The 22,848-nt window shown below is 62.8% G+C and overlaps 1 protein-coding gene across 1 annotated transcript; it reads left to right on the top strand.

The window, feature by feature from the left end:
- Positions 1-1,792: 1,792 nt before the first annotated feature.
- Positions 1,793-21,634, top strand: LOC119099616 (uncharacterized). Its single transcript, XM_037222691.1, has 3 exons — positions 1,793-1,947; positions 20,942-21,417; positions 21,452-21,634. Exons 1-3 carry the CDS (start codon positions 1,890-1,892, stop codon positions 21,632-21,634), a joined length of 717 nt encoding a protein of 238 aa, XP_037078586.1. The 5' UTR covers positions 1,793-1,889.
- Positions 21,635-22,848: the final 1,214 nt, after the last annotated feature.

The raw sequence follows: 22,848 nt of genomic DNA, 5'->3' as shown, positions 1-22,848 counted from the left end.
GCAGGCCCACACCCATTGGCTACCATCGGGGCTAAAGGGCGAGTGAGTCTTCCTTGAATTGCTGTGCTATTTTTAACCTTCATCGAGCCGGCCCAGCAGTCACGCTCTCTTAAAGCTAATGCTCTTGCAGACAATGATAGCAGGCTCTTGCGGGTTTTGACATGAAGAGACTGAATTCTTCAAAAGCCATGTTTTATAAATGATTGGGTATTTTCCTGGAAGCTGTCTGACCGGGCGAGTTTTACCTGTAACGCTGCAACATCACTACGAGTTCACCTCCTCATTGTATTAACAGGAACCTCAAAAAATTTCAAACACCAGAAAAAGCTCAACAACGGTTGAAACACTCCCCGGAACAGATCCCGAGAACACGTCGTCGCAGTGGCACCAGGCTTACGCATTCCAACGAAGCAGAAAACGGACGCTCGAACAGACAAAGGTGAGTCGATGTATGTGGGTGGGCACGTGTCAAGCGCAAATCATGGATCTATCCGTTTCGCGGCGTTCCAAAGCCAGTGACATCTCAGCGCTCAGAGCAGATGAAGACGTGGAACTATGCACAGTGTAGGTGAATGAACGGCTGCGACTCGATAGCGGATCCGAACCTGTCGGCCCACAGCCTCGTCAGTGTCGGACCGAGAAGCAGCCAGTGCTTACTGTACCGAAACCGTGGCCTAAACCGGGAATGACTGGACGATGGAAATGCTTTTGGTCACGATGGCAAACCAGTCAAACGTTGTGAATCCATCGATGTCCAGGATTGCAAGTGCCGGGCATAGTCGGGCTAGTTTTCAACTTAATCATTTGTATACGTGCGGCGATGCTGCATGAGTGGAGCGTCGTCTCATAGATTTTTGGAGCTGTATTTTTTATTTTTTTCTATATTTTTTTATTTTTTTCTATATTTTTTTATCTATATTTTCTATGACCCTATCCATATGCTGCTATGGCTTGAAATACAAGCAAGCAGTAAAATTGTGCAGCATTTCTCAGAGCATTTTCCCGAGATTTCATCAATTTTTACACATACCCATTCCTATGTTTACCCGTAATGTTCCCGAAATCTATACCCGACCCAACCTGCTAACCATCCCAGATAGCCACCCATAGGTTTACCCAACCTCTGAAATCCTTTACCACTCAACCATTGCATATATAGATCGGATAGAAAGATGGCACTCATTCAACGAGGCAGGTCATAACTGATGCCCGGGGCGTCTGTGCACGACTTCCACTTTTATTCGAACCAAGATAACATAGTTATCACAGGATCATGTCTTCATGTGTGTGACTGTAACCACTGATGGCAGGGGGAATACTGACCCCGTTAAAGGCACCAAAGTCGGGGTTTGTTCTCCAATCCTTGTCTTAAGATGAACGTTTTCTCATATTTACCGAAAACTATAGTTGTGTTCCTTAATTTGTCGCAGATCCCAATCTGCCCCACAATCGCCGGCGTGTTTAGTTAGACCCACGTTTCCGCATTCATCGGAGCGGGAGTACGTCGCTCACCGCCGCCCTAACGCACGAAGCCCCTACACTCCGAGAGGTACCGTCTGCTCGTCCGGAGCACCCGCGGCTCGTCATCCTGAGGTACGTTACGCTCCACGCCGTCTGCACCGCACCCTGTGCACCTGACACTGGGCAACACCGCGCCATGTACGCCCGGGCTCACGGGGTGCAGGCCGCTTCGCGGGCGACGTGCGCTCCCGACCTTGGCTGCCGCAACGGTGGCGCCGCCGCCGGCCGGGCAGCCAAGCTCTCACGCGGCCGGGCTCAGTTGGTGGCTGGTGCCGGACCGGGTCGGGGCGCAGTTCGCGGGTCGCCTGCCAGGTCCTGCTCGTGCTTCCTAGGCGGTGACCTGAGGTCAGGTCAGGGCAACTGGCAGCATGGGCGACGAGGGGAACGTGATGCGCCTGCTCCTGGAGATGATGACGTACCTGGAAGGTAAGCCCCTGCCTCTGTCTTTGTTTGTCACCTGACAAGCATGTAATCAAGCGACCGGAGAAATGGTGAAGCCCATCCCTCCAGTGTAGCCTCCTCGCTACCACGACGCACACCTTCTGCGTTTTCTGAGGTGGTGGCACCGCCGTTCCTCACAGTCGCTGTTTGTCCGCCTCTTCTCGGCCGTACCCCGTGTTGTCCAGGGCTCCAGATCAGCTGGCGTGTCCGTCTGGAGCACCGTTACCCGCGGGAGTCGGCAGGACTGGCTGTGCGGCCACCTCGCCACCAAGAGCCGCCAGGCCGCCGCAGGCCAGTTTTATCTGCGTACTCCGTCGCCGGTGGTCGCCCCCCCCCCCCCCTCTTAGGCGTGCTGGCGTGAGATCCGACGGCCGGTGGGGGAGTGGCGGAGGGGAGGCGGTCGTGACCCGGGTCGAGGCGGACCCGTGCCAGGGTCGCCGTCCGCGGCGGGCCGTGGTACCTCAGGCTGAACCTCGCCCGCGCACGACACAGGAGGCGGGAGAAAGCTGGCCCGGCGCCGGCCACGGGGCTCAGGAATGCGGAGCAGGGAGCTGCGAGCACATGCAGCACAGGCGGTGGGACGGGAGCTGGCGGGACATGCAGCACAGGCTGTGGGGCGGGAGCTGGGAGCACATGCGGTACAGGCGGTGGGCCGGGAGCTGGCAGCTCCCAGCGGGACAGGATTTTTTTTGTACACAGAGTACGGCATAGCCATTATTGACTCAATGCATCACAGCCTCCCCGCCCCCGTCCCCCCCCCCCCTCTTGCAGTCTTTACCCAGCCCTTCCTCATGGGCCAGCGCCATTGGCTGGTCCTCTGGAGTCGGCACCCGAGCTGACACGCTTCCGCGGCTGCAGTGAGGCTGGTGATCGGATGACGAACGGAAGCAAACAGCATACCAGGACTGGCGGGAAGGTTGGGCTCTGCCGTACATTTGGGGACAAATTTGGGTAGGGTTGGGGGCACTTCACCACATAACCCCGCATTTGGGTACTACCTGCTCCTCTTAGACAAGCGCGTGGTTCGTGACTAGGGAGATAGAAAACTTTCCTCCAATAACTCATCAACAAATACAAGGCCGCGTTAATGGGCTTGGCTTTCATTCCAGACAGCGAGCTCAAAATAAACCGCTCCCCGTCGCCGGCGCTAAAGGCAGTGATCGACCGGCTTGAGCGCCGTCCTTGAAGAATAAAACCGAGATACGCCACACGCGAGAAAAGAACTGCTCTTGTCACGCTGCCAGTGCTTTAAACGCGTCCAAACTACATTACTTCTCATAGCACTCCAGTTGTGCACCCCAGCTGTTATCATCTGGGCGGGAGCGAATAACCTCATGTCGCCCTGGGCACCCTGCTGACCTCAGGCTCCCAGAACGTCTCTGCTGAACGGGAGCTGAAAGGTCGGCGAAAGAGTACGGCTCGAGCTCCGATCAGCACGCTGAATATGCCGCCTGAGTTGGAATATTCCAACCGATGAGAACCCGATGTTCCTTCCGAGGCACCTCACCCTCGGCATCTCTCACTGCCCCCCCCCCCCGCGCCCCGCCCCGCCCCACCCCGCCCCGCCTTCGCCTGACCAGCCCAAATGCAGGCTGGTCGCGGATGTGCCGGTCCGGCCGGAGTTCAGCCAGGAACCGGAGGCGGATCTCCGCGGCGGCGGGCGCCGGCCGTCTGCACGGTCCGCGCCGTATACGCCGCGTATCCTGGTGGGGGCTCCCAGCCACTAATTACACCGCCGCACCCCACCCGCCGGCCGCGGCCCGGCGCGGGCGGTGCGGTCGATCTCGGGGCTGGCCGTCCTCTCAGTGCTGTGAAATTCCGGACCGTCTGCCTTAAGCAGTTGCCGACAAACCAATCTCGGGTGTGGGGTGCGTGTTTGTGGAGGCGTGAGGGGTTTTCCTTTCCTTTGGACGCAGGGTGAAGCGTGTTTGTGGAGGCGTGAGGGGTTTTCCTTTCCTTTGGACGCAGGGCAAAGGGGCACCAGGGCAAATTTACGTAGCCATTTACAGATTGATTTACACATTAGTCGACCTGTTGATCTGGTCCACGTCGACGTGAGAAATAAAAGTTAATGAGCAGCGGTGCTGGAAACTGCCCGGCGTATATTCGGAGCAGGAGCTGGGCGCAGCGAGGCTACCATATGCCATGAGAGCCGCTGTCGTCTCGCAGCGGGCCAGCTTTCACCGCGCATGCGGTGGATCATCGGCCGCCGAGACAGAACCTGTCTCTGACCACGAGCCCAGGGGAGCGGCGGCGTGATGTCGCACACGTACGCCGGGGTCACTGGGTGCAGTCGGCTCACGCGGCGGACTGCCCGGTGCGGTCGGCTCACGCGGCAGACTGCGTGGTGCAGTCGCCTTACGCCGGGGGCCGCCTGGTGCAGTCGCCTTACGCCGGGGGCTGCCCGGTGCAGTCGCCTTACGCCGGGGGCCACCCGGTGCAGTCGTTCCACGCCGCGTCCCACGCTGGCCTTGGTGCCTTTGGCTTTTAAGATGTCATGTTCAACTGGCTTCTGGTAGTGGGGGAAGGGGCTGTGTGGTGCACAAGGCGCAGGATTAAGCTGATTTGTATGGGAAGATCTTCCTTGCTGTCACCATCAGCGGCCCTTGGCTGCAAGACTGTGATGGGGCTGGGAACTGGCTCCTCACCACAACGCTTGTGCTTCCACACATGGCTTATAATTGGTTCAGACAGCTTGTCAGGTTTTTGAAGCTATCGTACCATTGTGGGTTACGCTATCGCATTCAAATCGGCAATGATTCAGCATATAGTTCTTCAACACCGAGCCCTCCCAAAACGAAGAAAGTGCACTCCCCTCAAAACGATGTGATGTGACAACACTTGAATCTCAGACGAAAAAGGCAGGCCGCAGTGCAAAAATAGCCGCGTCGGACTTGAGGACGTCTTCCCCGGCTTTTGAGACAGATATCACTCGAAAAGTTCTAGCCAGACAGCTGGCTTGTATCCCACGTGTTGTCGCGGGCCGCATGCGCGCCTGTCGTATGGCTTCAGTGTCTGGTCCCGGCGGCGCTCCCGTCACGGCTCACGGTCATCCCACTCGGCTTCAGCCACTCCTCATCTGAGGGCCGTCACCGCTGGTCCCCAGTGTTATCTCAGCCGGCCCGTGGGCGCTGTCCCTGCAGGTCCGGCGCTGGGCTTTAGGGGTGCGTCAAATGCGATGATTATTTGCGCCTAGGGTGACCCGTTCGGCTGGAGCCTGCCCTCCAGTCCGGAAGGCTGAAGGCCTTCCAGGCCTCCAGTCCAGAAGGCGGCCACCCCACGGGGCGGACGCCTTCGAGCGGAGCCGGTGTGCCGTGGCGCCCCCGGGCCCTGCTGCGGGGGGCCGCGTGTGAGCGCGCGGCCGGCGCGACCCGTACGGACCGGAGAGCGGCCGCCGGCGCCGCCAGCCGTGACCGCCGACACCTGCAGCCGCCGGAAGTGGCCGCTTCCGGCGAGCTCTCGCTGCTGGTCGACGGCCGCCCATGCACGGTCCCCATGACGCAACGGTCCGCTGTGGGCGCGCTTCGGCGCGTGGTGCTAACCAGGGTGCAATTTGATGCCGACAGGTGTTCGGTGGTGAGTGGGGTAGGAAATGCATGCGCTACCAAGACATGCCAGGGGTGCTTTCTTTACATTCTTAAAGCATGAACGATGTTGCGTGTCGAGCTGGTTCTTCAATGGAGGTTTGCGACCGATCACAGACAGTTGCGTGCAAGTAGCGGTCGTCCTCCGCATCCGCCGGTTGTCGGGCCCCGCCGTCGACCGTGCTGCCGACCGTGGCAGTTTTTCGGCTGCTCAACAGGCTCGTTTCTGTGTGCTCTTCGGCCGGCGGCTGTCCAGCTGTCTTCAGCTGGCTGGCCGAATGATGACGTCACGGGTGGCTGGGGAGCTGGGCCCGGACGCCGCGCCCCGCCTCCCCTGCCTCCCCCGCCTCCCCCGTCTTCACCGTGCGAACCTGGACGGCCGGCGGACGCGGCGAAGCGGCCGATTCGGGGCGGGTCGCGGCAGCTCGGGCGCCCCCATTCTCACGGGCTGTTCGCCGCCGTGCCGCCATTTCAGTCCTCGTCGATCCGAATTCAAACTGGTCCCCCATGGTTCAGCTGTGAGTTCTGGGGCTGAATTTCGTAGAGAGCTCTCCCCACCGACCGTCTACCGATTTTGGGGAGATGCTGACCCTGAGTGCTACTGTAGTGCACCACTAAAGACGGCCATGCTCCCTGCTGACTTACTGCCTTCCTTGGGCTGAACTCATAAATAGTACATACGCTCTGGAAAGACTTTGATGAATGTCCCTTGAAGGTGGGAGAGCAAGAACGAATTCCGGCTAATTTGGAGTCTGGTGATGATCAAACATCTATGAACTTGAAATAGACTGGAATTTACTGTGACCGATAAATCTATCGGATGTTTTATGGACGATATTACGGACGATATGGACGATACTAAATAACATACCATATGGACAATGCCATATGGATATATAATACGATACCATATGGACGATACTAGATAAAAAGATCCGTTGTCTTTAGCAGACTGTGATCTTGAGCCACACAAGTGTTGCTACCGATTACAGCACAGATGCTGGAAGAGATTGCTGCAATACACCCGCAAACATTTCCAGCCGACGGTTGGGACAGTTGGGCACAAAAACATCTACCAGCGGGTGAATTTTGAGTGTTGGGGAAGGTGAAGCAAGCATGAACATCGAATCCCACCATGCCGCGTTACACCGTCAGCCGGCCTGGGTTTAAAAGGGCATGTTGAACCTCCTGACAGCGTCGGACGCCGCACGCCACGCCGCAGATGAGTGAACCTGCAGTGCTCTTACACTGACATTTAGCAAAGGCCAACCGAAGGTTATTATTAGACTTTGACAGAAACAAGGCAGCACCTAGCAGGGACCATGCCACTGCTTTCGCGGTGTATCGCAGCGCATAACTAGAGCGAAAATGGACGCCAAAGCTTTCTCAATCAAGCTGGTATCGGTCGGACGGCAATGCGCTGTCGATGGCTCTCGTCTGGCACAGAATGCAAAAACGTGACGGCCATGTTTGTTTTCCATTACTTAGAAATAACGCCAGTGTTGCAACACCGTTCAAGTTAAAGGGCTGCGTGTACACGTACCGCGTGATCTTGGCTGAGTGTGGGCCGCAAGAGAGGCATGCTTAGCCTAATGCTCCCGGAAACATGTTTCACTGTGGCTGAGCTTGACCAAAAATAGATAGCGTTCCTCGCGCCTGTGAATTCAACGACCAGTAAAAAGTTACTCCCAGCTCATTGCAACCCCAGCAAATGCCCAGAGTCACAAAGCCAATTTGTTGGAAAACGACTGCCCTGTTCCATTTTTTTGGTAATCTGTGCAGATCGGCGATCTTGTGCTACTGACTAACCAGATAATGTGCTAATAATGTGTCTTAACTAGGCAGTGCCCACCGTCCATGCCTATTTCACGCGCGGCACTCCAGACACGGAGATCTGTCCACCTCTGTGGCTTTCATTTTCAACGCTCGACGCGACTGGCTGCTGCGAGACACTCCCAACCACTAAGTCGGTGCTCATGTATCCAAGCCGAGACGAACACTTGCGGCTTGCGGTCGCGTGTCTCATGGCTGCCGTCTGAGCTTTCTTCCGGATCGCGAGGCCACTCTCTGCGCCGTCACGAGGTCAGAACGAGCCAGCGCCGCCGCAAACCGGACGCACGCACCATCTGGCGGCCGTCGGGCAGCTGGCGGCGCCTCCTGACAGGGGGGCGCGGGTCGAACGGCCGGCTAACCCACTTCAGGACCCGACGGCGGCAGCGCCCGGAGGCCTCTCTGGCGGCGGACCCGCGCCCCCGGCCGACGACGCCGGCGGGCGTGCGGTGGCGTCACCGGCGGCGGTCACGACTGCCGGGCGGGCGACATCTCGGTCTGGCACGTGTCGCAACGGCGCGGCGCGTGCGCGCTTGTAGAGCGTGAAGGCAGGGGCTCAGGCATCACGCGAGTCAGCAGGAGTGGAACACCGCACTGCATCATCTCACAAGGGCATCCAGTTGTAGCAGTGACGGCGCAGTCTCCGATACTCCGCCCAGGTGCGGCGTTGGCGGTGGCTAGCATCACAGACCGGCGTCCACATACGGTCTGATCTGCTATTTGCCAGGCGCAAACACTGTGCCCTGCATGCCCGCTCAGGGTGCCCGCGGCTGGGGCGGACCGCTCCCATGGCATGGGCAGCCGCTGTGGTTCGGCCGGAGATCCCTCACTCCTCGGCCGCCCTCCGCCGACCGCCGTACCGACGGCCGCACCAGCCGCCGGGCCGGCCGGGGATCCCTCACCCTCGGCCAGACCCCGCCGACCGCCGTACCGACCGCCGTACCAGCCACCGTACCAGCCGCCGGGCCGGCCGCCTGCCGGGTCCAGGGGGCCAATGTGCCAAGGATTCCGATCAGCGACGGGCTCAGCTGTGGACTCGGATGCGCGCGTGCAGTGACTGCCGCCGCCTTGCTGCGGTTGCGATGCTGTGCTGTCCGAGGCCGATCAGGTGTGTCAGGAGCTCAGGGGCGCCCGTCTGGTGCCGCTTGCTCGGTGCCTGTTGGATGTGACTGTTCGACAGTGGTTGTGCACGGTTGTGTGATTCGATGAAGGCCGTGCTGGATCCTATCGGGCTGGGAGATACACCCGCAATGCAATGATTACATGCCAACGTAAAGCACTGCCTGTAAAGAGCGATCAATCAGCTGTTCTTAAGAGCATTACCGTCCCTAGTGTCACCACATGCAGAGATGGGTCATGACTGGGCAGCAAGGCATGGCATGACTGTATTGAAGATGCGGATATTGGAACACATTCGGGACCATCGAGTGGGCACTGCTCTCCACTTCGGAGAAAGAATGACGTCAGGCGTGGCTTCCCACCATCCCTGGTTTACCGTAACGCGCACTCATAGTCACTTGGTCAGAAGGCCCCTGGTCTTCGCTGTGACCTCTGAACAAAGTATGAGCAAATTGGCAGCGAGGCAGCATAAATGCACGTGGAAATGGCACCCGTTGGAAATGCGGAAACTCCAGCCTTGATGCAATGCAGACAAGACGAAAGATGCTGGCTGTGTTGCGTAAGAGCAGGCGGAGGAAATCCCAGTTCGATGGTACAGCGGAGGGCTTCTCCACAGGCTTCATCGCAGCGGGCGCCTCGCGTGGCAGCCTCGCTGCGCATCGAGGCCAATAGCATCCCGCCGGCATATCCAATATCAGGGAGATGGCGGGCTGGTTCGACGTCGGCGAGTGCTGCGATCCCCCAGTCTAGAGCGAGGGGAGACGGGGGGGGGGGGAGGTGACCCCACGTGGGCGCGACCTTGGCGCAGGTGCCGGGCGCGCGTGACGCCCCAGCGTCGGCGCGGCCGTGATCCTCCAGTGCGCGGGAGCTGGCGCTGGGATTCCTCGGGTCGGCTGGTGACGGTGCCGTGACGCCTACAGCGGTCGGTCGGCCCGATCCCCGCCGGGGCCGAGGCATCGACCGATGTCAAGCGGCGGCGGTGGCGGCGGCGGCGGCGGCGGCGGCGGCGGCGGCTCCGGCTCCTGGCTGCGGGTTCTGTGCCGCGGAGGCGGGCTGGGCTCGGCCAGCGCGGCGGTATGCGCGTGCGGGTGGGTCCAGTGTGCTCACAACGTAGCGGGCATGTGCCACAAGCACTGCCATGCTATGACCGCCACCCGTGAGGGCTGCGGGCAATGAGTGACGATGAAGTCAATATGTTATTACATGAACGGGACGCGAAAACTGGGGACATGAACGAAATTGTCGGCAGCTTTGATAGAGTGTAACAGCAGACCCACGGCTTATCCACTGAATTCCTTACGAAATCGGGCCATGACAGGCAAGCGTGGAGAGAGGCAAATAAGCAACCCATCCATGTCTAGGTCGAGCTTGGGTTTGATTATTCAGCTTGGTTGCCTGGTGCTCTGTGGGGAAGACCTGCATCGCGATCGCCTGGTGCTACATGGTTTGCTGTGTTGCTTAGACGTTTGATTAAACATCCTCCCATCGGGCACGACCATACACTGACACCCAATTCCATGAATACTTGACCCGTGCAATGCCTTCCGCGGCCTGAGCGAGCAAGGAGATAGAACATAGTAACGCTGTCGCTATGCAGATGTCACCAGAATCCGAGGGAATGCGGTCAGACGCTTCTGACGGCCCTCAAAAGTTATATTCTTGGTGCATTAGAGCGTCCGTATTAACGCAGTAAAATGTTGGTTTTTTATGAGAGCTACGTCGCCAAACAAGCTCCCTGGTTAAGCGTCGGCGCTTTGGCATGGATACGGATTGGCATGAAGGCAGGCTTGCGTAGTTCTTACAGCCCATTTTGTAGACATCCGGCTGTCTTGTATCGCCTGTTGCGTGTTAGAGAGAGCAGCCGAGTTTACGCTGTCCTGGCCGACTGGTGCTGTCCTGGTCGGCTGGGGCCGGCTGGTGCTGTCCTGGTCGGCTGGGGCCGGCTGGTGCTGTCCGGGTCGGCTAAGGCCGGCTGGTGCTGTCCGGGTCGGCTGAGACCGACGGGTGCTGTCCGGGTCGGCTGAGACCGACTGGTGCTGTCCGGGTCGGCTAAGGCCGACTGGTGCTGTCCGGGTCGGCTAAGGCCGACTGGTGCTGTCCGGATCGGCTGAGACCGACTGGTGCTGTCCGGGTCAGCTAAGGCCGACTGGTGCTGTCCGGGTCGGCAGAGACCGACTGGTGCTGTCCGGGTCGGCTGAGACCGACTGGTGCTGTCCGGGTCGGCTGAGACCGACTGGTGCTGTCCGGGTCGGCTGAGACCGGTCAGGCCAGCGGACGCTGGTCGGGACGGCCGATGCTGGCGGCCGCGGCGTCAGCTGCTCCGTTTCCGAGCGGCCGTTTTTTGCTGTGGTCGCCGTCCGCGCACCAACAGGAGAAAGTAACACGGCGCGGTACACTTGCCAAGCCAAGCAAAACGGGTCGCCAGGCGCCAGCCCTAGCCAGACGTGTTAGGATTCTGAAACGGCTGCTGCACTTTCCATTGAATTCTAGTAGGAAGTGAGCCGACCTACGGATGTTTGGTGTAAGTTGTGGCCACCACTGCAATTGTGACACGCGGTTGTTCAATGTGTTTAGCAGGTTATAGGTCAAACGGTAACCTAACTTCAAAGATTTTGTGTTTGCTTTATGTTCCGTGGTTTGTGACAAAGCAGCACTTTTAAATGATGCGACCACCTTTTTTATCTCCGTCCTAATTCATGGGTACGGTATCAATTTATGATGCTGCTTTTCCTTCCCGGAAGCCGGTCGGAAATTCTCTCGAGCGTTTTTTCAGCTGCGCTCAGCACCGTTGCTTCGATCTGGCGATATCCGCAGCGTGGAAACGGCCGTCCGCATCCGGTGAAACAGCGCCCGGCCCCCGCGCTCACCCCGTCCGGCTGCGGTGGCGCAGACCTGCCCCGCGATGGCTTGGCACTTCCTGCCCGACTGGCTCCCACGCCTGTGGCGGCCGGGCGGTCCGCCGCCGCCGCAGCGGGACCTGGTGAGGAGGTCCGACGCCGCTCTGGCGCCGCTGACGCTCGGCGAGCCAGGAGACCCGCCGCCGCTCTGGCGCCGCTGACACCCGACGAGCCAGGCGCGCGCCGCCCAACAGCTGGCGAACGGTCGTGAGTGAGGCGCGCTGCCCGGGGCTTCACGTGCTGGTAATTATGATGTATTAGTTCATCTTGCATCAGTCAAGTGAGCGAACGAACTGGTCTGCAGTGAGGACGAAGACGAGGCAGTGCCTGGACATGATCTCATATTCGATCAGCTATGAAGCGGTTCCAAGCGAATCTTACACGACTGATCCCAAAGCACACACGGTACACAGGAGACGTTCAGGCATCTGTAGCATAACTCTTAGCTATACATCTTAATTATACAGAGCATTGGGTGTCAACGAAGGCACACCGCGAACGGCCGCTGTCCACGCAGCGGAAGATCGTTCTCCGCCAACAAGAGCCTGCCGTCATCGCCCTGTGCCAGCTCCAGCGCCAGCGCCAGCACCAGCGCCAGCGCCGCGAGCTCACACTGTCGAGCGTCGCCGCTCTCAACTGGGCAGCTCTCGTGCAGGTCATGAGCCGACCCGTCGCCGCCGGTCGTGGGGTCGGCGCGGCGCCCCGCGGCGTCGCCCCCGTGCCAAGCGCCTCCGACCCGGGCCGGCCGGCACCCCCGGCCTTGGCCGCCGCCGCCGTGCCCGCCGGCCCGGGCCGCGGCGCGGCGGCGAGCGCGCGTGCGAGCGCAGCGTCGCCCCTGCCGCGGAACCGTGGATGGGAAAGCGATCGGCACCGAACGGAATCTGCCCCGGCTAGCTTTCACTGGAGTTGCGTCCGAGTGCGAGGGGCGGCTGGACTCCGCCGTCCCTGGCGGGCCGCTACCGTCCCCTGGCCACCGTGCCCTGGTCACTCCACCGCCTCCTGACTACAGTGCCCGCCCCCGCGGGCCGCTGCCGTCCCCTGGCCGCCTCTACCGTCCCCTGGCCACCGTGCCCTGGTCACTCCACCGCCCCCTGACCACGGTGCCGGTCCATAGGCCGCCGCCACCGTTCACAGGCCGCCGCCACCGTCCACGGGCTCCACAAGCGTCTCTGCGGTGGCGCCGTAGCTTTCGCCCCGGGCGGAAAGGGCTCGGCGCGGTAACTGGGTGACCTTGCGCCGGGCGGCGTAACCAGGTCAGGGTGGGCCGAGGGCTGCGCGCGAGGAAAGGCCGCTCGCACCGGCCGGTCACCAGGGCCGAGGCCTCCCCGGTGACGCCCGACCGGTGGTTCCTGCTCCGACCGGCAGCGGCAGCGGAAGCACGCGGCGAGGCCGTTCGCGGAACGTGCATTAGCCTGCCTTCTCCGTCCGTCGGCGGTGGCCACGTATCTCGGGGAGGAGCAGCGCGGGTCGCCGGTCGGGGCGGACCGGGGCGAGTCGTGCGTGTCTCCGCCCAGCTCGTCGTGAGGGAGGGAGAGGGCCTGCGCCGATCCGTGCGCACTGCGTGCTGCACGCGTTCGCAGCGCTCTCCGGGTCAGAACCGGCGACGCTCGGCGTTGGTGACGTCACGACCGGCGAGGCGTTGGGTGTGACGCTCTCCAGGCCTCTCCACATTGGCGATGACAGCAAGCGGAAGAGCCACACTCGCCTGGGGCGAGGTCCTCCAGCAGCTCCGGCGGAGAACCGTCGTGCGTCAGGCGGCTCGTGAGAGTGCACTCTATAAAATAGTGAGAATATAAGTAGTAAGATATACATAAATAGTGGGAACGCTCACTAAAAAAAAGTGAGAATATAAATAGTGGGATATACATTAGTAGTGAGAATGCTCACTACAAAATTGTGAGAATATCACTAGTGAGACATACGTAAATAGTGAGAATGCTCACCTGAGACTCCTGGCCGGCTGGACTGGCGGCGTCGTGACGCAACACCTGCGCTCCACCGCGCGCGCCAATCAGCGCCGGCGGCCAGTGTCATATGTCAGGCTGATGTCAGGCCAAGACGTTAAACTGGAGAGAATGGACCTGTCGGTCGGTCGCCATGGTAATCCGACTGGAATCCCTGCTGCGCTCCGGGCGGTGGCTCAGCATCAGCATCAGCTGGGACGAGCCCGCTCGCGCCGGCCGCGCCGCCGGTTGCGTCAACTCCCGTTTGCAACAGCGGGTGCCAAGGACAGTCTTATTAGGTCAGAGCGGCACACTGTGCTGAATCGCTTCTCAGGGGTCCCACGATCGAAAACGCTCTAACCACACCCGCGTGACGTCGGCAGTACAGGCCTGCGGCGGACGTGCCGCATTCTGCGCGAAATTTGAACAGGGATGACGGACTCGCTCTGAGAAAGATCCAGCAGCTCCCAGCGTCCGCGTGAGTCCCCATGTCGAACCGTCGGACGCCACCGACGGGCCGGCGTCTGTGCGTCGTGAACGCCGTCTCGGTACGCTGGTCATCGACGTTCCTCCGATGGGGGGATGCGGTGGGGGGGGGGGGGGGGGGAGCGCGGTCGCTGATGCAACGTTAGAAAGCTGGGGTCCGGCATCGCCGGATGACCGTGGTGGGGCGAGCGTGGGGGTGCGCCTAATCCCATCACCGTGCCACGCCGTCGCTCTTCGCAGAACTCTGCTGTCATTTGTAGCGTGCTCTTGCCCGCCTGCAATGAGCGCGGTCGTTACGCTGTGTTTTGTCGATGGCACCCACGCTCTGCGTCAGCCACTACGTCGGACTGGCGGGTGTGAGCGTGCGTCGTGTCAACCACGGGATTACATGACCTTCCCCTCTTCCCCCCCCCCCCCCCCCACCAACCCCGCAGTGCGCTGGTGCTGTAGTGCCCTGCATGGCTCCCGCCGGATCTGCGTGTGTCGTTTGTGCAAACGCGACCTTGCCCACGGCCTGGTCTGGCCTTGGCTGCGCGCGCTTCTCGATAGTGCGTCTGGGCCCGAGCTCGTAGCGTGAGGACTATGGAAGCGTGTGTGCCGTCCGCGCCATTCCAACGGCCGCCCGCGCCGGCCGTGCAATGTTGAGGAAAGTCAACTGCACTGTGAAGTTCTGCGAACCACTGCACTGTGAAGTTCTGCGAACCACTGCACTGTGAAGTTCTGCGCCCGCCGTCCGCGCCGCGCGGATTTCCCAGATGGACGGCCCCAGCGGCCTGGACCACAGCTGTCGGAAAGCGGCGCGATCCCCGTCTTTCACCCGAGATCTCTGTACCCGGCCCCATGGGTGACCTGACCAGACACCGCCCGCTGGGGTTGGTCCGGGGACACCAGCGGTGGTGTGTGGTGCTGCTCGGCCGAGCCTGGTGCGCGGTGGTGCAGGGCGGGCACCTGCCGGGCCGCGCCGCAGCGGCCGGCGCCGGCTGGACGGGCAGGTGCCCCGATCCCAGCCCGGCCGCGGCGGGGGCGGGCAGGCATCGGCTGCGCCCGGGCGTGAAGTCCAACCGGCTTTGTTCCGGAGCTGCTGACGACGTGATTGGCGTGATCCGCCCAGCCCGAAATCAGCGGCGTTCCGCCCGTGAACACCACAGCGCTTATGATCGGTAAATGCCGGGCGCGCCGGTCTACGCAGGGAGGCTGGGAGCGTTTTGTCGTCTGGGACTCGCCATCGTCGCTCGGTGAGCTCTGTCGGCGTGACCAGCCGCGGACCGCGACCGGTTTCAGGCCGAGCTGTACCGTGCAGAACCTTTCCGGGAGATGTGGCCGCCGGTGGGCGGTGGGAAGGCCCAACTGACGCGTGTACGTACACCTGCCCTCCGTGGTTCTGTGGCCTTGGGACATCGGCCCACCTCCCACACGCAGCGCGATTTCTGACAAAGGGGAGGGGCAGGGGCGGGCGCGGCGCACTTCAGCGCGATGTCGCTTCTCGGCCCGCGGCCTGGTGGCGCCGCGAGTCCGCGCACTGGGCGCCGCCGGTCGACGTAAACAAACCCAGACGGACGCCACCGCCGCCGGGGCGTGCTCCGCTCGTTTTTGCGCCGCGCCGCTGGGGACCCGTGCTGCTCGGTCTGCCGGGCAGCGGCCACAGAAGGCACCGGGAACACGGCGGACACGCTAATGTAACGGACGCCGGACCCGGACACGGTCACGGATCTCGGCGGTCAGAGAACGCAGAAGACAGGGCTCAGCAGACGCAGGGGCACAGCGAGCTCGGGAACACAGCAAGTACAGCAGACACATCAGCCACAGCAGACACAGCAGACACAGCAGACACAACAAGCAAGACGGGCACAACGAGCAGAGCGGACGGAACAGCACGTGATCCATTGCTCGGACAAACAGCACCTCCACAGCGCTCGACGGCAGCCTCCGCCCCGTGCGCACCCCTCACACCGCGCGCCGGGGCCGATGGTGACACTGGAGCCGATGGCAGTTGGGGCGTGCCGGTGTCGCCCGCCCCGTCATCCGGCGAAAGTCGGCGGCGGAGCGGCGTCTGTCCGGCCGGGCGCCGGTCCGGCGCGCCGGGACCGTTAGCCGCATCGGCGCGGGGCAGGGGCGTCGGCCGCGGCCGAGCTGCGTCTTCAGCCGCCTTCATCCGGCCAGTTTCTGAGTGGGCCTAGACGGGCGCCCTGCTCTCATCGGGGTTGACTCCTGTCGATCGACAGGTCGGGTCAGGTCAGGTCAGTGAAGTAGGGACAGGACAGGGAAAGGCAAGGCAGCGAAGGACGGGGCGGTACAAGACGGGACAGGACAGGACAGGACAGGACAGGACAGGACAGGACAGGACAGGACAGGACAGGACAGTCTTGTCAAGTGCATCATGCGTTCAGGGACGGTTCCTGCTGGCGGGCATGGCCCTGCTGACCGGCCGTTTCGTCCCGCTCAGTCTCCTGGGGAGGGGGGGGGGGGTGGGGTGTTCACACCCGGTCCAGTTTCACAACGCCCGCCGCCGCCGGGTTCTTGCCCCAGCGAGTGTGCGCACAATGCTCAGATGTGACGGCTGGCGAAGCCCGAACACGCAGCTTAAGAACGGCTTGCAGGACGGTTGCTGAGCTGCCCACTGCGATCTCCGCTCCACCTTCTGCTGCCCCCCCCCCCCCGTACCAACGACGCCTCGTGCATGGGGTCGCGTCTCCCTCTGCGTCTCCCCACTGGCGGTCTCAGCAGTGCGCTTCTCTTCGTCCCTCCGTCTCGCATCACGCAGCGGCGTCGCTGTACAGAAGGCGCCTGCCTCGCTCACACCACCCGCTGAGTGCCGCGGGCGCCAGCGACGCTGGACGCGCCGCCGGTTGTGGCCGCGCCGCTACCGGAGAGACGTCCGCGGCGCGGCGGCTCGCTGTGGCCTGCGGCGGCGCGGCGTGACCCCGAGCCGAACGGCGTCCGGCGCGAGCTGCTCCCAGCCGGGGCAGGGCACCGAGCGGCAGGCCGTGGCAGCGAGCGGAGCAGCACGAAACGGCCTGGATCGATCCGGTCCAGGCTACAGGACTTGGGGAGGGCTTGCGGAGCTGCAGTCAGATGGGTCAGTCCTGGGTTCGCGGCCCTGGGACCATGCGGTTCCGACTTTCTGCCTGTCCGGACCGGCGCGGGGCAGCAGCACACCGGCGCGTTGTTTGGTTGTCTGGCGTGGGGGCGGCTTCGGGGCGCGGCGGCCGACCGCGGACCCGGCGCGGCACAATGGATCGACCGGCGCCGGCCTGCGGCCGCGCCCGAGCTGATTATCAAGCACGTCGGTTGCATGCGGCGTGCACGGCCGGGCGGCCCGCACGCGACAGCCCAGCGGCGCAGGGACCGGGCGTGGGAATCGGGAGTCTGTCGGCGGAGCGACAAGAGCGCTCCCGGGACAGAGACGGCGCGGGAGAGGAGAGCGAGGGGAGGGGGGTCGTCACGCCCTGTCTGCCGCAGACAGTACCGTACGCAACTGAGTTGCCACACTGATTGTCCGTTATCACCATCCGGGCTACCGCAGGCGGTGTGGAAAACCGCGGAAAACCGCCGAATTGTATGCGCAGGAGGAAGATGGGTTGGCTGATTATTAAGGTTTTAGCCAAGATGGTGCGCTTGATAATTGGAGCTTTAGCTAAGATGGCATGATTTATTGCTGCGGTTTTAACCGCTGTGGTTGGTCATTGTCACACAATCACAGCCAAAATTAAACTTCATGCATGCACCGATGTGAAGTTCATTCCAAACTTTGTGCATCACTTGATATCAAGCTATATACATATCAGCAAAAAGTTATTGGCATCAGTCAGTGCGTTGTTTTAGTGCCAGACCTTTACAGATATCAGACAGCGACCCAAATAACTGCGGATCTGATCGCCGACGCGAACAGGAGCTGGGATGGCGGCGAAAAGCACTGCGTTGCTATCACCATGTGAACAGCATCAAATGCAGACAAGGTGCTCCCCGAAGCAAATTCGGAAGCGCCAGGACAGCAGCGGTTTTATCTGGGGGCGGCGGTCCAGCGAGGCCCGCCAGGCTGGTGCGCTCCGTGACCGTCGCTTGGCATCGTGTACCTCCTGTTGCCGCCGTACCAATACCGGGCCTTCGTCGCCGGCCAGCGGTTGCACCGATGCGTTTGCGACCACATCGTGCCCAGTTCCGCCCCGTCGGGCGCGAGCTGGGTGAAAGCAGGGCCACGATTAAAACGGCACGGAACGGACCATCTGTCGGACGCGCTCCAGACGGCGCGCGGCCTCTCTCCGACCAACGAGCCGGCATCCGGCGTCGCTGCACTCGCAGCCTTTCGCTGTCCGCCGCCCGGTGAAACGGACACGAGGCTCGCTCGTCGCCACCAGCCGCGTCTCTCCGTCACTGCACCGTAGTTGCGTGCTGTACCGGCACGGCACTGGTACTGCACCGCCGGCACTGCAGCGTCGCTGCGTGTTGTACCGGCACGGCACTGGTACTGCACCGCCGGCACTGCACCGTCGCTTCGTGCTGTATCGGCACGGCACTGGTACTGCACCACCGGCACTGCGCCGTCGCGTTCGCCTCGCCGAAAATGTCCTTCAGGCCTTGTTCGATGGCCGTCGTTGCCCGACGTGTTTGCGCTCACCAGTGTCGCTGCATCGACCGCTGCAGCTGTGTCTGGTGTGGACCTCGCGCTCCGTAGGCGGCACGGCATGACATGACGAACAGGAATGTTCACTGTGTGACAGAGTCTTGGATGTTACACGCTGAATCGCATCCAACGCAATTGTTCTCCGACGTGGAGTGCCGATCCCAGGTCTTGAACGGCTTGGAGAGTCTTGGGGGTCGCCTTCGATGGTCCAAGCGACCTGCAGTGACCGCATTTCCGAGCGAGCGACGACCGCCAGCCGAATCAGTACCGAGCGCCGGGCCCGGCAGCAGACGCCGTCCGTGCGGCCGGTGCTCGCTGTGAGGTCCTGCCGAAGTCTGCCGTCCCCACGGCCCGTCTCGTCGACCCAGCACCGGGTCCGGTCCCGGTCCCGGTCCCGGGTTTCGGTGGTGCCGGCCCCGGCTCGAAGATGACGCTCCCGTCTCCCCCAGACGGGGAGCGCGTTCCGACCGGCGCCGCGCGCCATGCGGCTCGCCGGGATGTATCGAGATCTTAATGTGACGTCGTAATACTCGAGATCCTCTGTGGTACACGACGGCGAGTTTCAGGTCGCTCGCATCTGGGATATTGTCTGTCGGCTCGGTTATTGGACATTGCGTGCCAGTAGAGCAGCGTTTTTTTGCATGGCCAGAGAAGTGACGCATTCACTGAAAAAACGTAACAAAGGAGGGAAAAGATCGTTAAGAAAGCCCCGTACCTTTAAAAAAAATCGGCACCCGTGCACAGGGCTTGCTCGGCATTGACGATTGGTTCCGAGTCCTTCGGAACATTGGCACCTGTAGCATGCCACAAGTGTCAGGACGCCGGGCACCTGTCCCGCCCCCGCCCCTCCCTCCCACTCCCAACCCCACCGGTGCCGACGTCCTTGGTCGCAGACCCGGTCCGAGAGTCTGCAGAGGAGCACCGAGGCCACAACCGAATCACGTGGTCTGCTGCGACCTCCACCCGGCCGATGAAAAACCAGGTCATTACCGAGAATGCCCGCTGGGAGTGAGATAAGGCGCCTGCTGGGTTGGGCGGACGGCGCCCGCGTGAAGCAACTCTTCCCGCCGCAGCCGAGCGAGAGTGGGCTGCGGCTGCTGGCGGCGAAAAGTGAGGACGGTACGGGGTACCGGACGCGAGGTGCGAGTCTGCTGCTGTCCGGTCGCGGGCGCCGCGGTGAGTCTATTGCCACCTCTAGCTCGGCAGTGGACTACTGTGGCACGACGGAAACAGCGCGCCACCCCCCGCCGGTTGGGCCCCGATGTGTCCCCCCACCCCCCAGTCTCAGCCATCTCGGCAGCCACACTCCTCGAGGAGTTTAACTCTCTTCAGCGAGACTTGGCCGCCGGCAGTAAGACGGCGTCGCCTCCCGGGCGACGGCGCCCAGCCGCCGCGGGCGCCGTGGCGACCTTGCCCGCGCGGGCACCATTTTCGGAGAAGTGCCGCCTTTCGGCCCGGCCGGGTTTTTATGTGAGCAGGGGCAGCTTGAAGGCCGCCCGGCGGCCGGCCGACCGCCCAGCCGCCGGGCGCGCCGTGAAGGTAAACATGTGCACTTTCGAGCGGTCGGTGGCGCGGGGCGGACGCCTGCCCGACCAGCTGTGCGCGCCGTGCGGGGCTACAGTGCACGGCGCTGGTGTGACCCGCGCGCCGACGGGCGGCGCCGCGCGTGCTGTGCTGTCGCGGCGAGATATGGGCGAGTGCCCTGCGTGGAGTGGCGCGGCGGGGGACACCCGCCACGACCCGGACTGCTGCCCCCGACCGGAGCTCAGAGGTACGGTCGCGCGCTGGGAGGGCGGGCGGAGAAGCCGGCCGCGAGGGCCGCCGCCGGACTGGCGCGGACGGGGGACGGGGAGTAGCTGACGCTGGTGTGTGTGTGGGGGGTATCGTGAGCCCGCTCACCCACTCCCACAACTGTTATAGCGTTACGTGCATACCGGGCGAACTGAGCCGCGTCGCGTGTCCGGGCTCAGGCCGCCGAGTGGATGCTTCGTGTTGGTCTGTTTAGCGTGCTGTGCTGTTCGCCTGGGTGGTGGTAGTTCTTTTGATCGTGGTGGCGGATTTGAGACGGTCCGCTTTGCTTGGCATGTTCCTTTCATGTGTGTTTGTCCCCGAACTCAGCCCAGTTGTGTTCATACACTGTGGCTTACATGCATCGTCGTGGTGGTCGCAGTAGCTGCATTACGCCAATCGTAACACAAACATTTAGGCGTGCTACAGATGATTGGTCCCAGCCAAGCTGGACTGTCGTGACGACGTATACACGTCGCCTTATCTGCGCACCGTGGACCTGCGTTCTCTGCCATTTAAAAGAACCCAATTGCAATCACCATGGTCGACCTAGTGTTTAATCTCAGACTTTTGGAAAGCACACGTGACTCCGTGCACGCCCTTGCCTGCCGCACGCACAGCGGCGCCGCGCGCGTGCGGGGCGGCGGCGCGCCGGCGTCCACGCCTCGGCCGCCCATTACCCCACCGGCTAACGGCACCGCTTTCCCCCAGACAAGCCCGACCCGGCCGAGAGCTGCGAACCCGGCGTCCTTGACGGCCCGGCGGCCGACGCGGCGGCGCCCTACGCCGCCGACGACTACGAGCCGCCGCGGCGCTGGCAGGCCGCAGCCCGGAGCCGGCCGCGCGACGAGCGGCGTCGGGTACTGAGGCTCGCCACCGAGAAGCTCGCCGCCATCGAGGAAAACGAGCGCTGCCTGCGCTGGGAGAAGGACCTGCGTCAAGCCACGCTGCTGCAAAACATGGCAGCGCGACTGGAGACCGAGGCGCGCGCTGAGCGGGCGGCGCGCGTGGCGCGCTCTCGCGGCGCCCGCTCCTACTCGCGCACGCTGGGTCGCTCGCTGGGTGGCGCGCACGACACCTGCGGCCAGCGCCGCCGCCGCCGGCGCGACGAGGGCCGCCTGCTGGAGGCGGACGTGCAGGAGATGTTCAGTGACATTTACCACCCGCCGGCGCCGGCGCTGATCGGGGCCGCTCGACGAGGACGACGAGCTGCCCGCCAAGCGTGACGGCGGCGAGTCGCCGACCAAGCGACCGCGGCTCGGCTGGGAGAACGCCGACCCGAACGCCGCGCCGCAGGAGCAGGTGCGGTTCGGCGACGAGCCCCCACTCGGTTGCGCTGCCGCCGCCGGCTTCGCCGACTTCCAGCACGTGTTCCATCACCTGGTGCCGTCCCTCGAGTCGTAGCGGCGGCGCGCGTGCCGCCGCCGGGCCTGACATCGGTCAGCACTGGCCATTGTCCCTTGTTGTTGTTGTTGTATATACTGTGTCTGTGTTCGACGCATGACAAAACCCAACCAAAAAAATCTACTCGTGGAGCTGTGGTAAGGGTATCTTTTACAGTGCTGTAGAACTGAGCTTTAGTCAGTGTGCCCGCCGCGTGCGCGGTAAGGCGCCGCGCGCCTCCCGTGAGCCCCTGCGCCCGTGCCCTGCCGTCCTCCCTCTGTTGTCACCTGCCCCGAGCGCCCGGCCGCCGCCGGCACGCTAAACCGTCCACTCGTCTGACCACCTCTCGCACCGGCTGATCACGTGACCGATCCAAGGCCGGCCCGGCCCGCGCCGCCCCCGCCCCGTCCCGCCGCGCGGATCAGCGCTGGCGCCCGCGGAGAAAGCCGACGCGTCGCCGGCCGCCGGCCGACCGTGTGCCGCCCGGCCTGGCCTTGCCGCGCGACACGACCGCGGGAGGAAGTTGGGCGCGCGAACCGAGGGCCGCTCCCGCGACCTTGTCCTTCCCTACCGTTGCGACAAGGGAGCCGGCGCCGGGGTGCGGCGAAGGCGTGAGCCTGCCCGGTCCGCTGGGCAGGCGGCGACCGCCGAGAGGCGCCGACCTGACCTAGTTCTCTGAGGTGTTACCGCCGCCGCCTGCCCGGCGGCCCGCTCTGGTCTGTTCCGTCCCGGCTTGGGGCTGATTCTGGCTGTAGTCTGATCCGTCCCGGCTGTGGTCTGACCTCCCGTGCTCCTGTCTGACCTGATCCGGCTGAGACCTGACCTGTGCCGGCTGCGGTCTGACCTCCCGTGACTGCCTGACCTGACCCGGCTGAGACCTGACCTATGCCGGCTGCGGTCTGACCTCCCCGTTCCTGCCTGACCTGTACCGGCTGAGACCTGACCTATGCCGGCTGTGGCCTGACCTGTCCCCTCCTCCGTCCACCCGTGCCGCCCCGCTGTCCGCAGACGCCTGCGCTGGTGGCGGCCGCGTCCTATGTGGTACCGACGCCCCGGCGCCGCTGGGGCTTGTCGTGGTAGACGAGGCTTCGGTGTTCGTGCGATGCGCTTGAAGTAAGCGCGACACGTGAGGACGCGCGCCGGGCTGGCTCCTTTCTCAGGGGAACTTGCGCCAGCCTTCGAAGTGCTCGTGGGCGACATAGCGATCTCCTGGCTTAAAAACCGGATGCTGATGG

Source organism: Pollicipes pollicipes, unplaced genomic scaffold (assembly GCF_011947565.3).
Source record: "Pollicipes pollicipes isolate AB1234 unplaced genomic scaffold, Ppol_2.1 Scaffold_2555;HRSCAF=2994_pilon_pilon_pilon, whole genome shotgun sequence".
Taxonomy (NCBI): domain Eukaryota; kingdom Metazoa; phylum Arthropoda; class Thecostraca; order Pollicipedomorpha; family Pollicipedidae; genus Pollicipes; species Pollicipes pollicipes.
The sequence above is the reverse complement of the archived record's forward strand: the minus strand, read 5'-3'. Positions and strand labels throughout refer to the sequence as shown.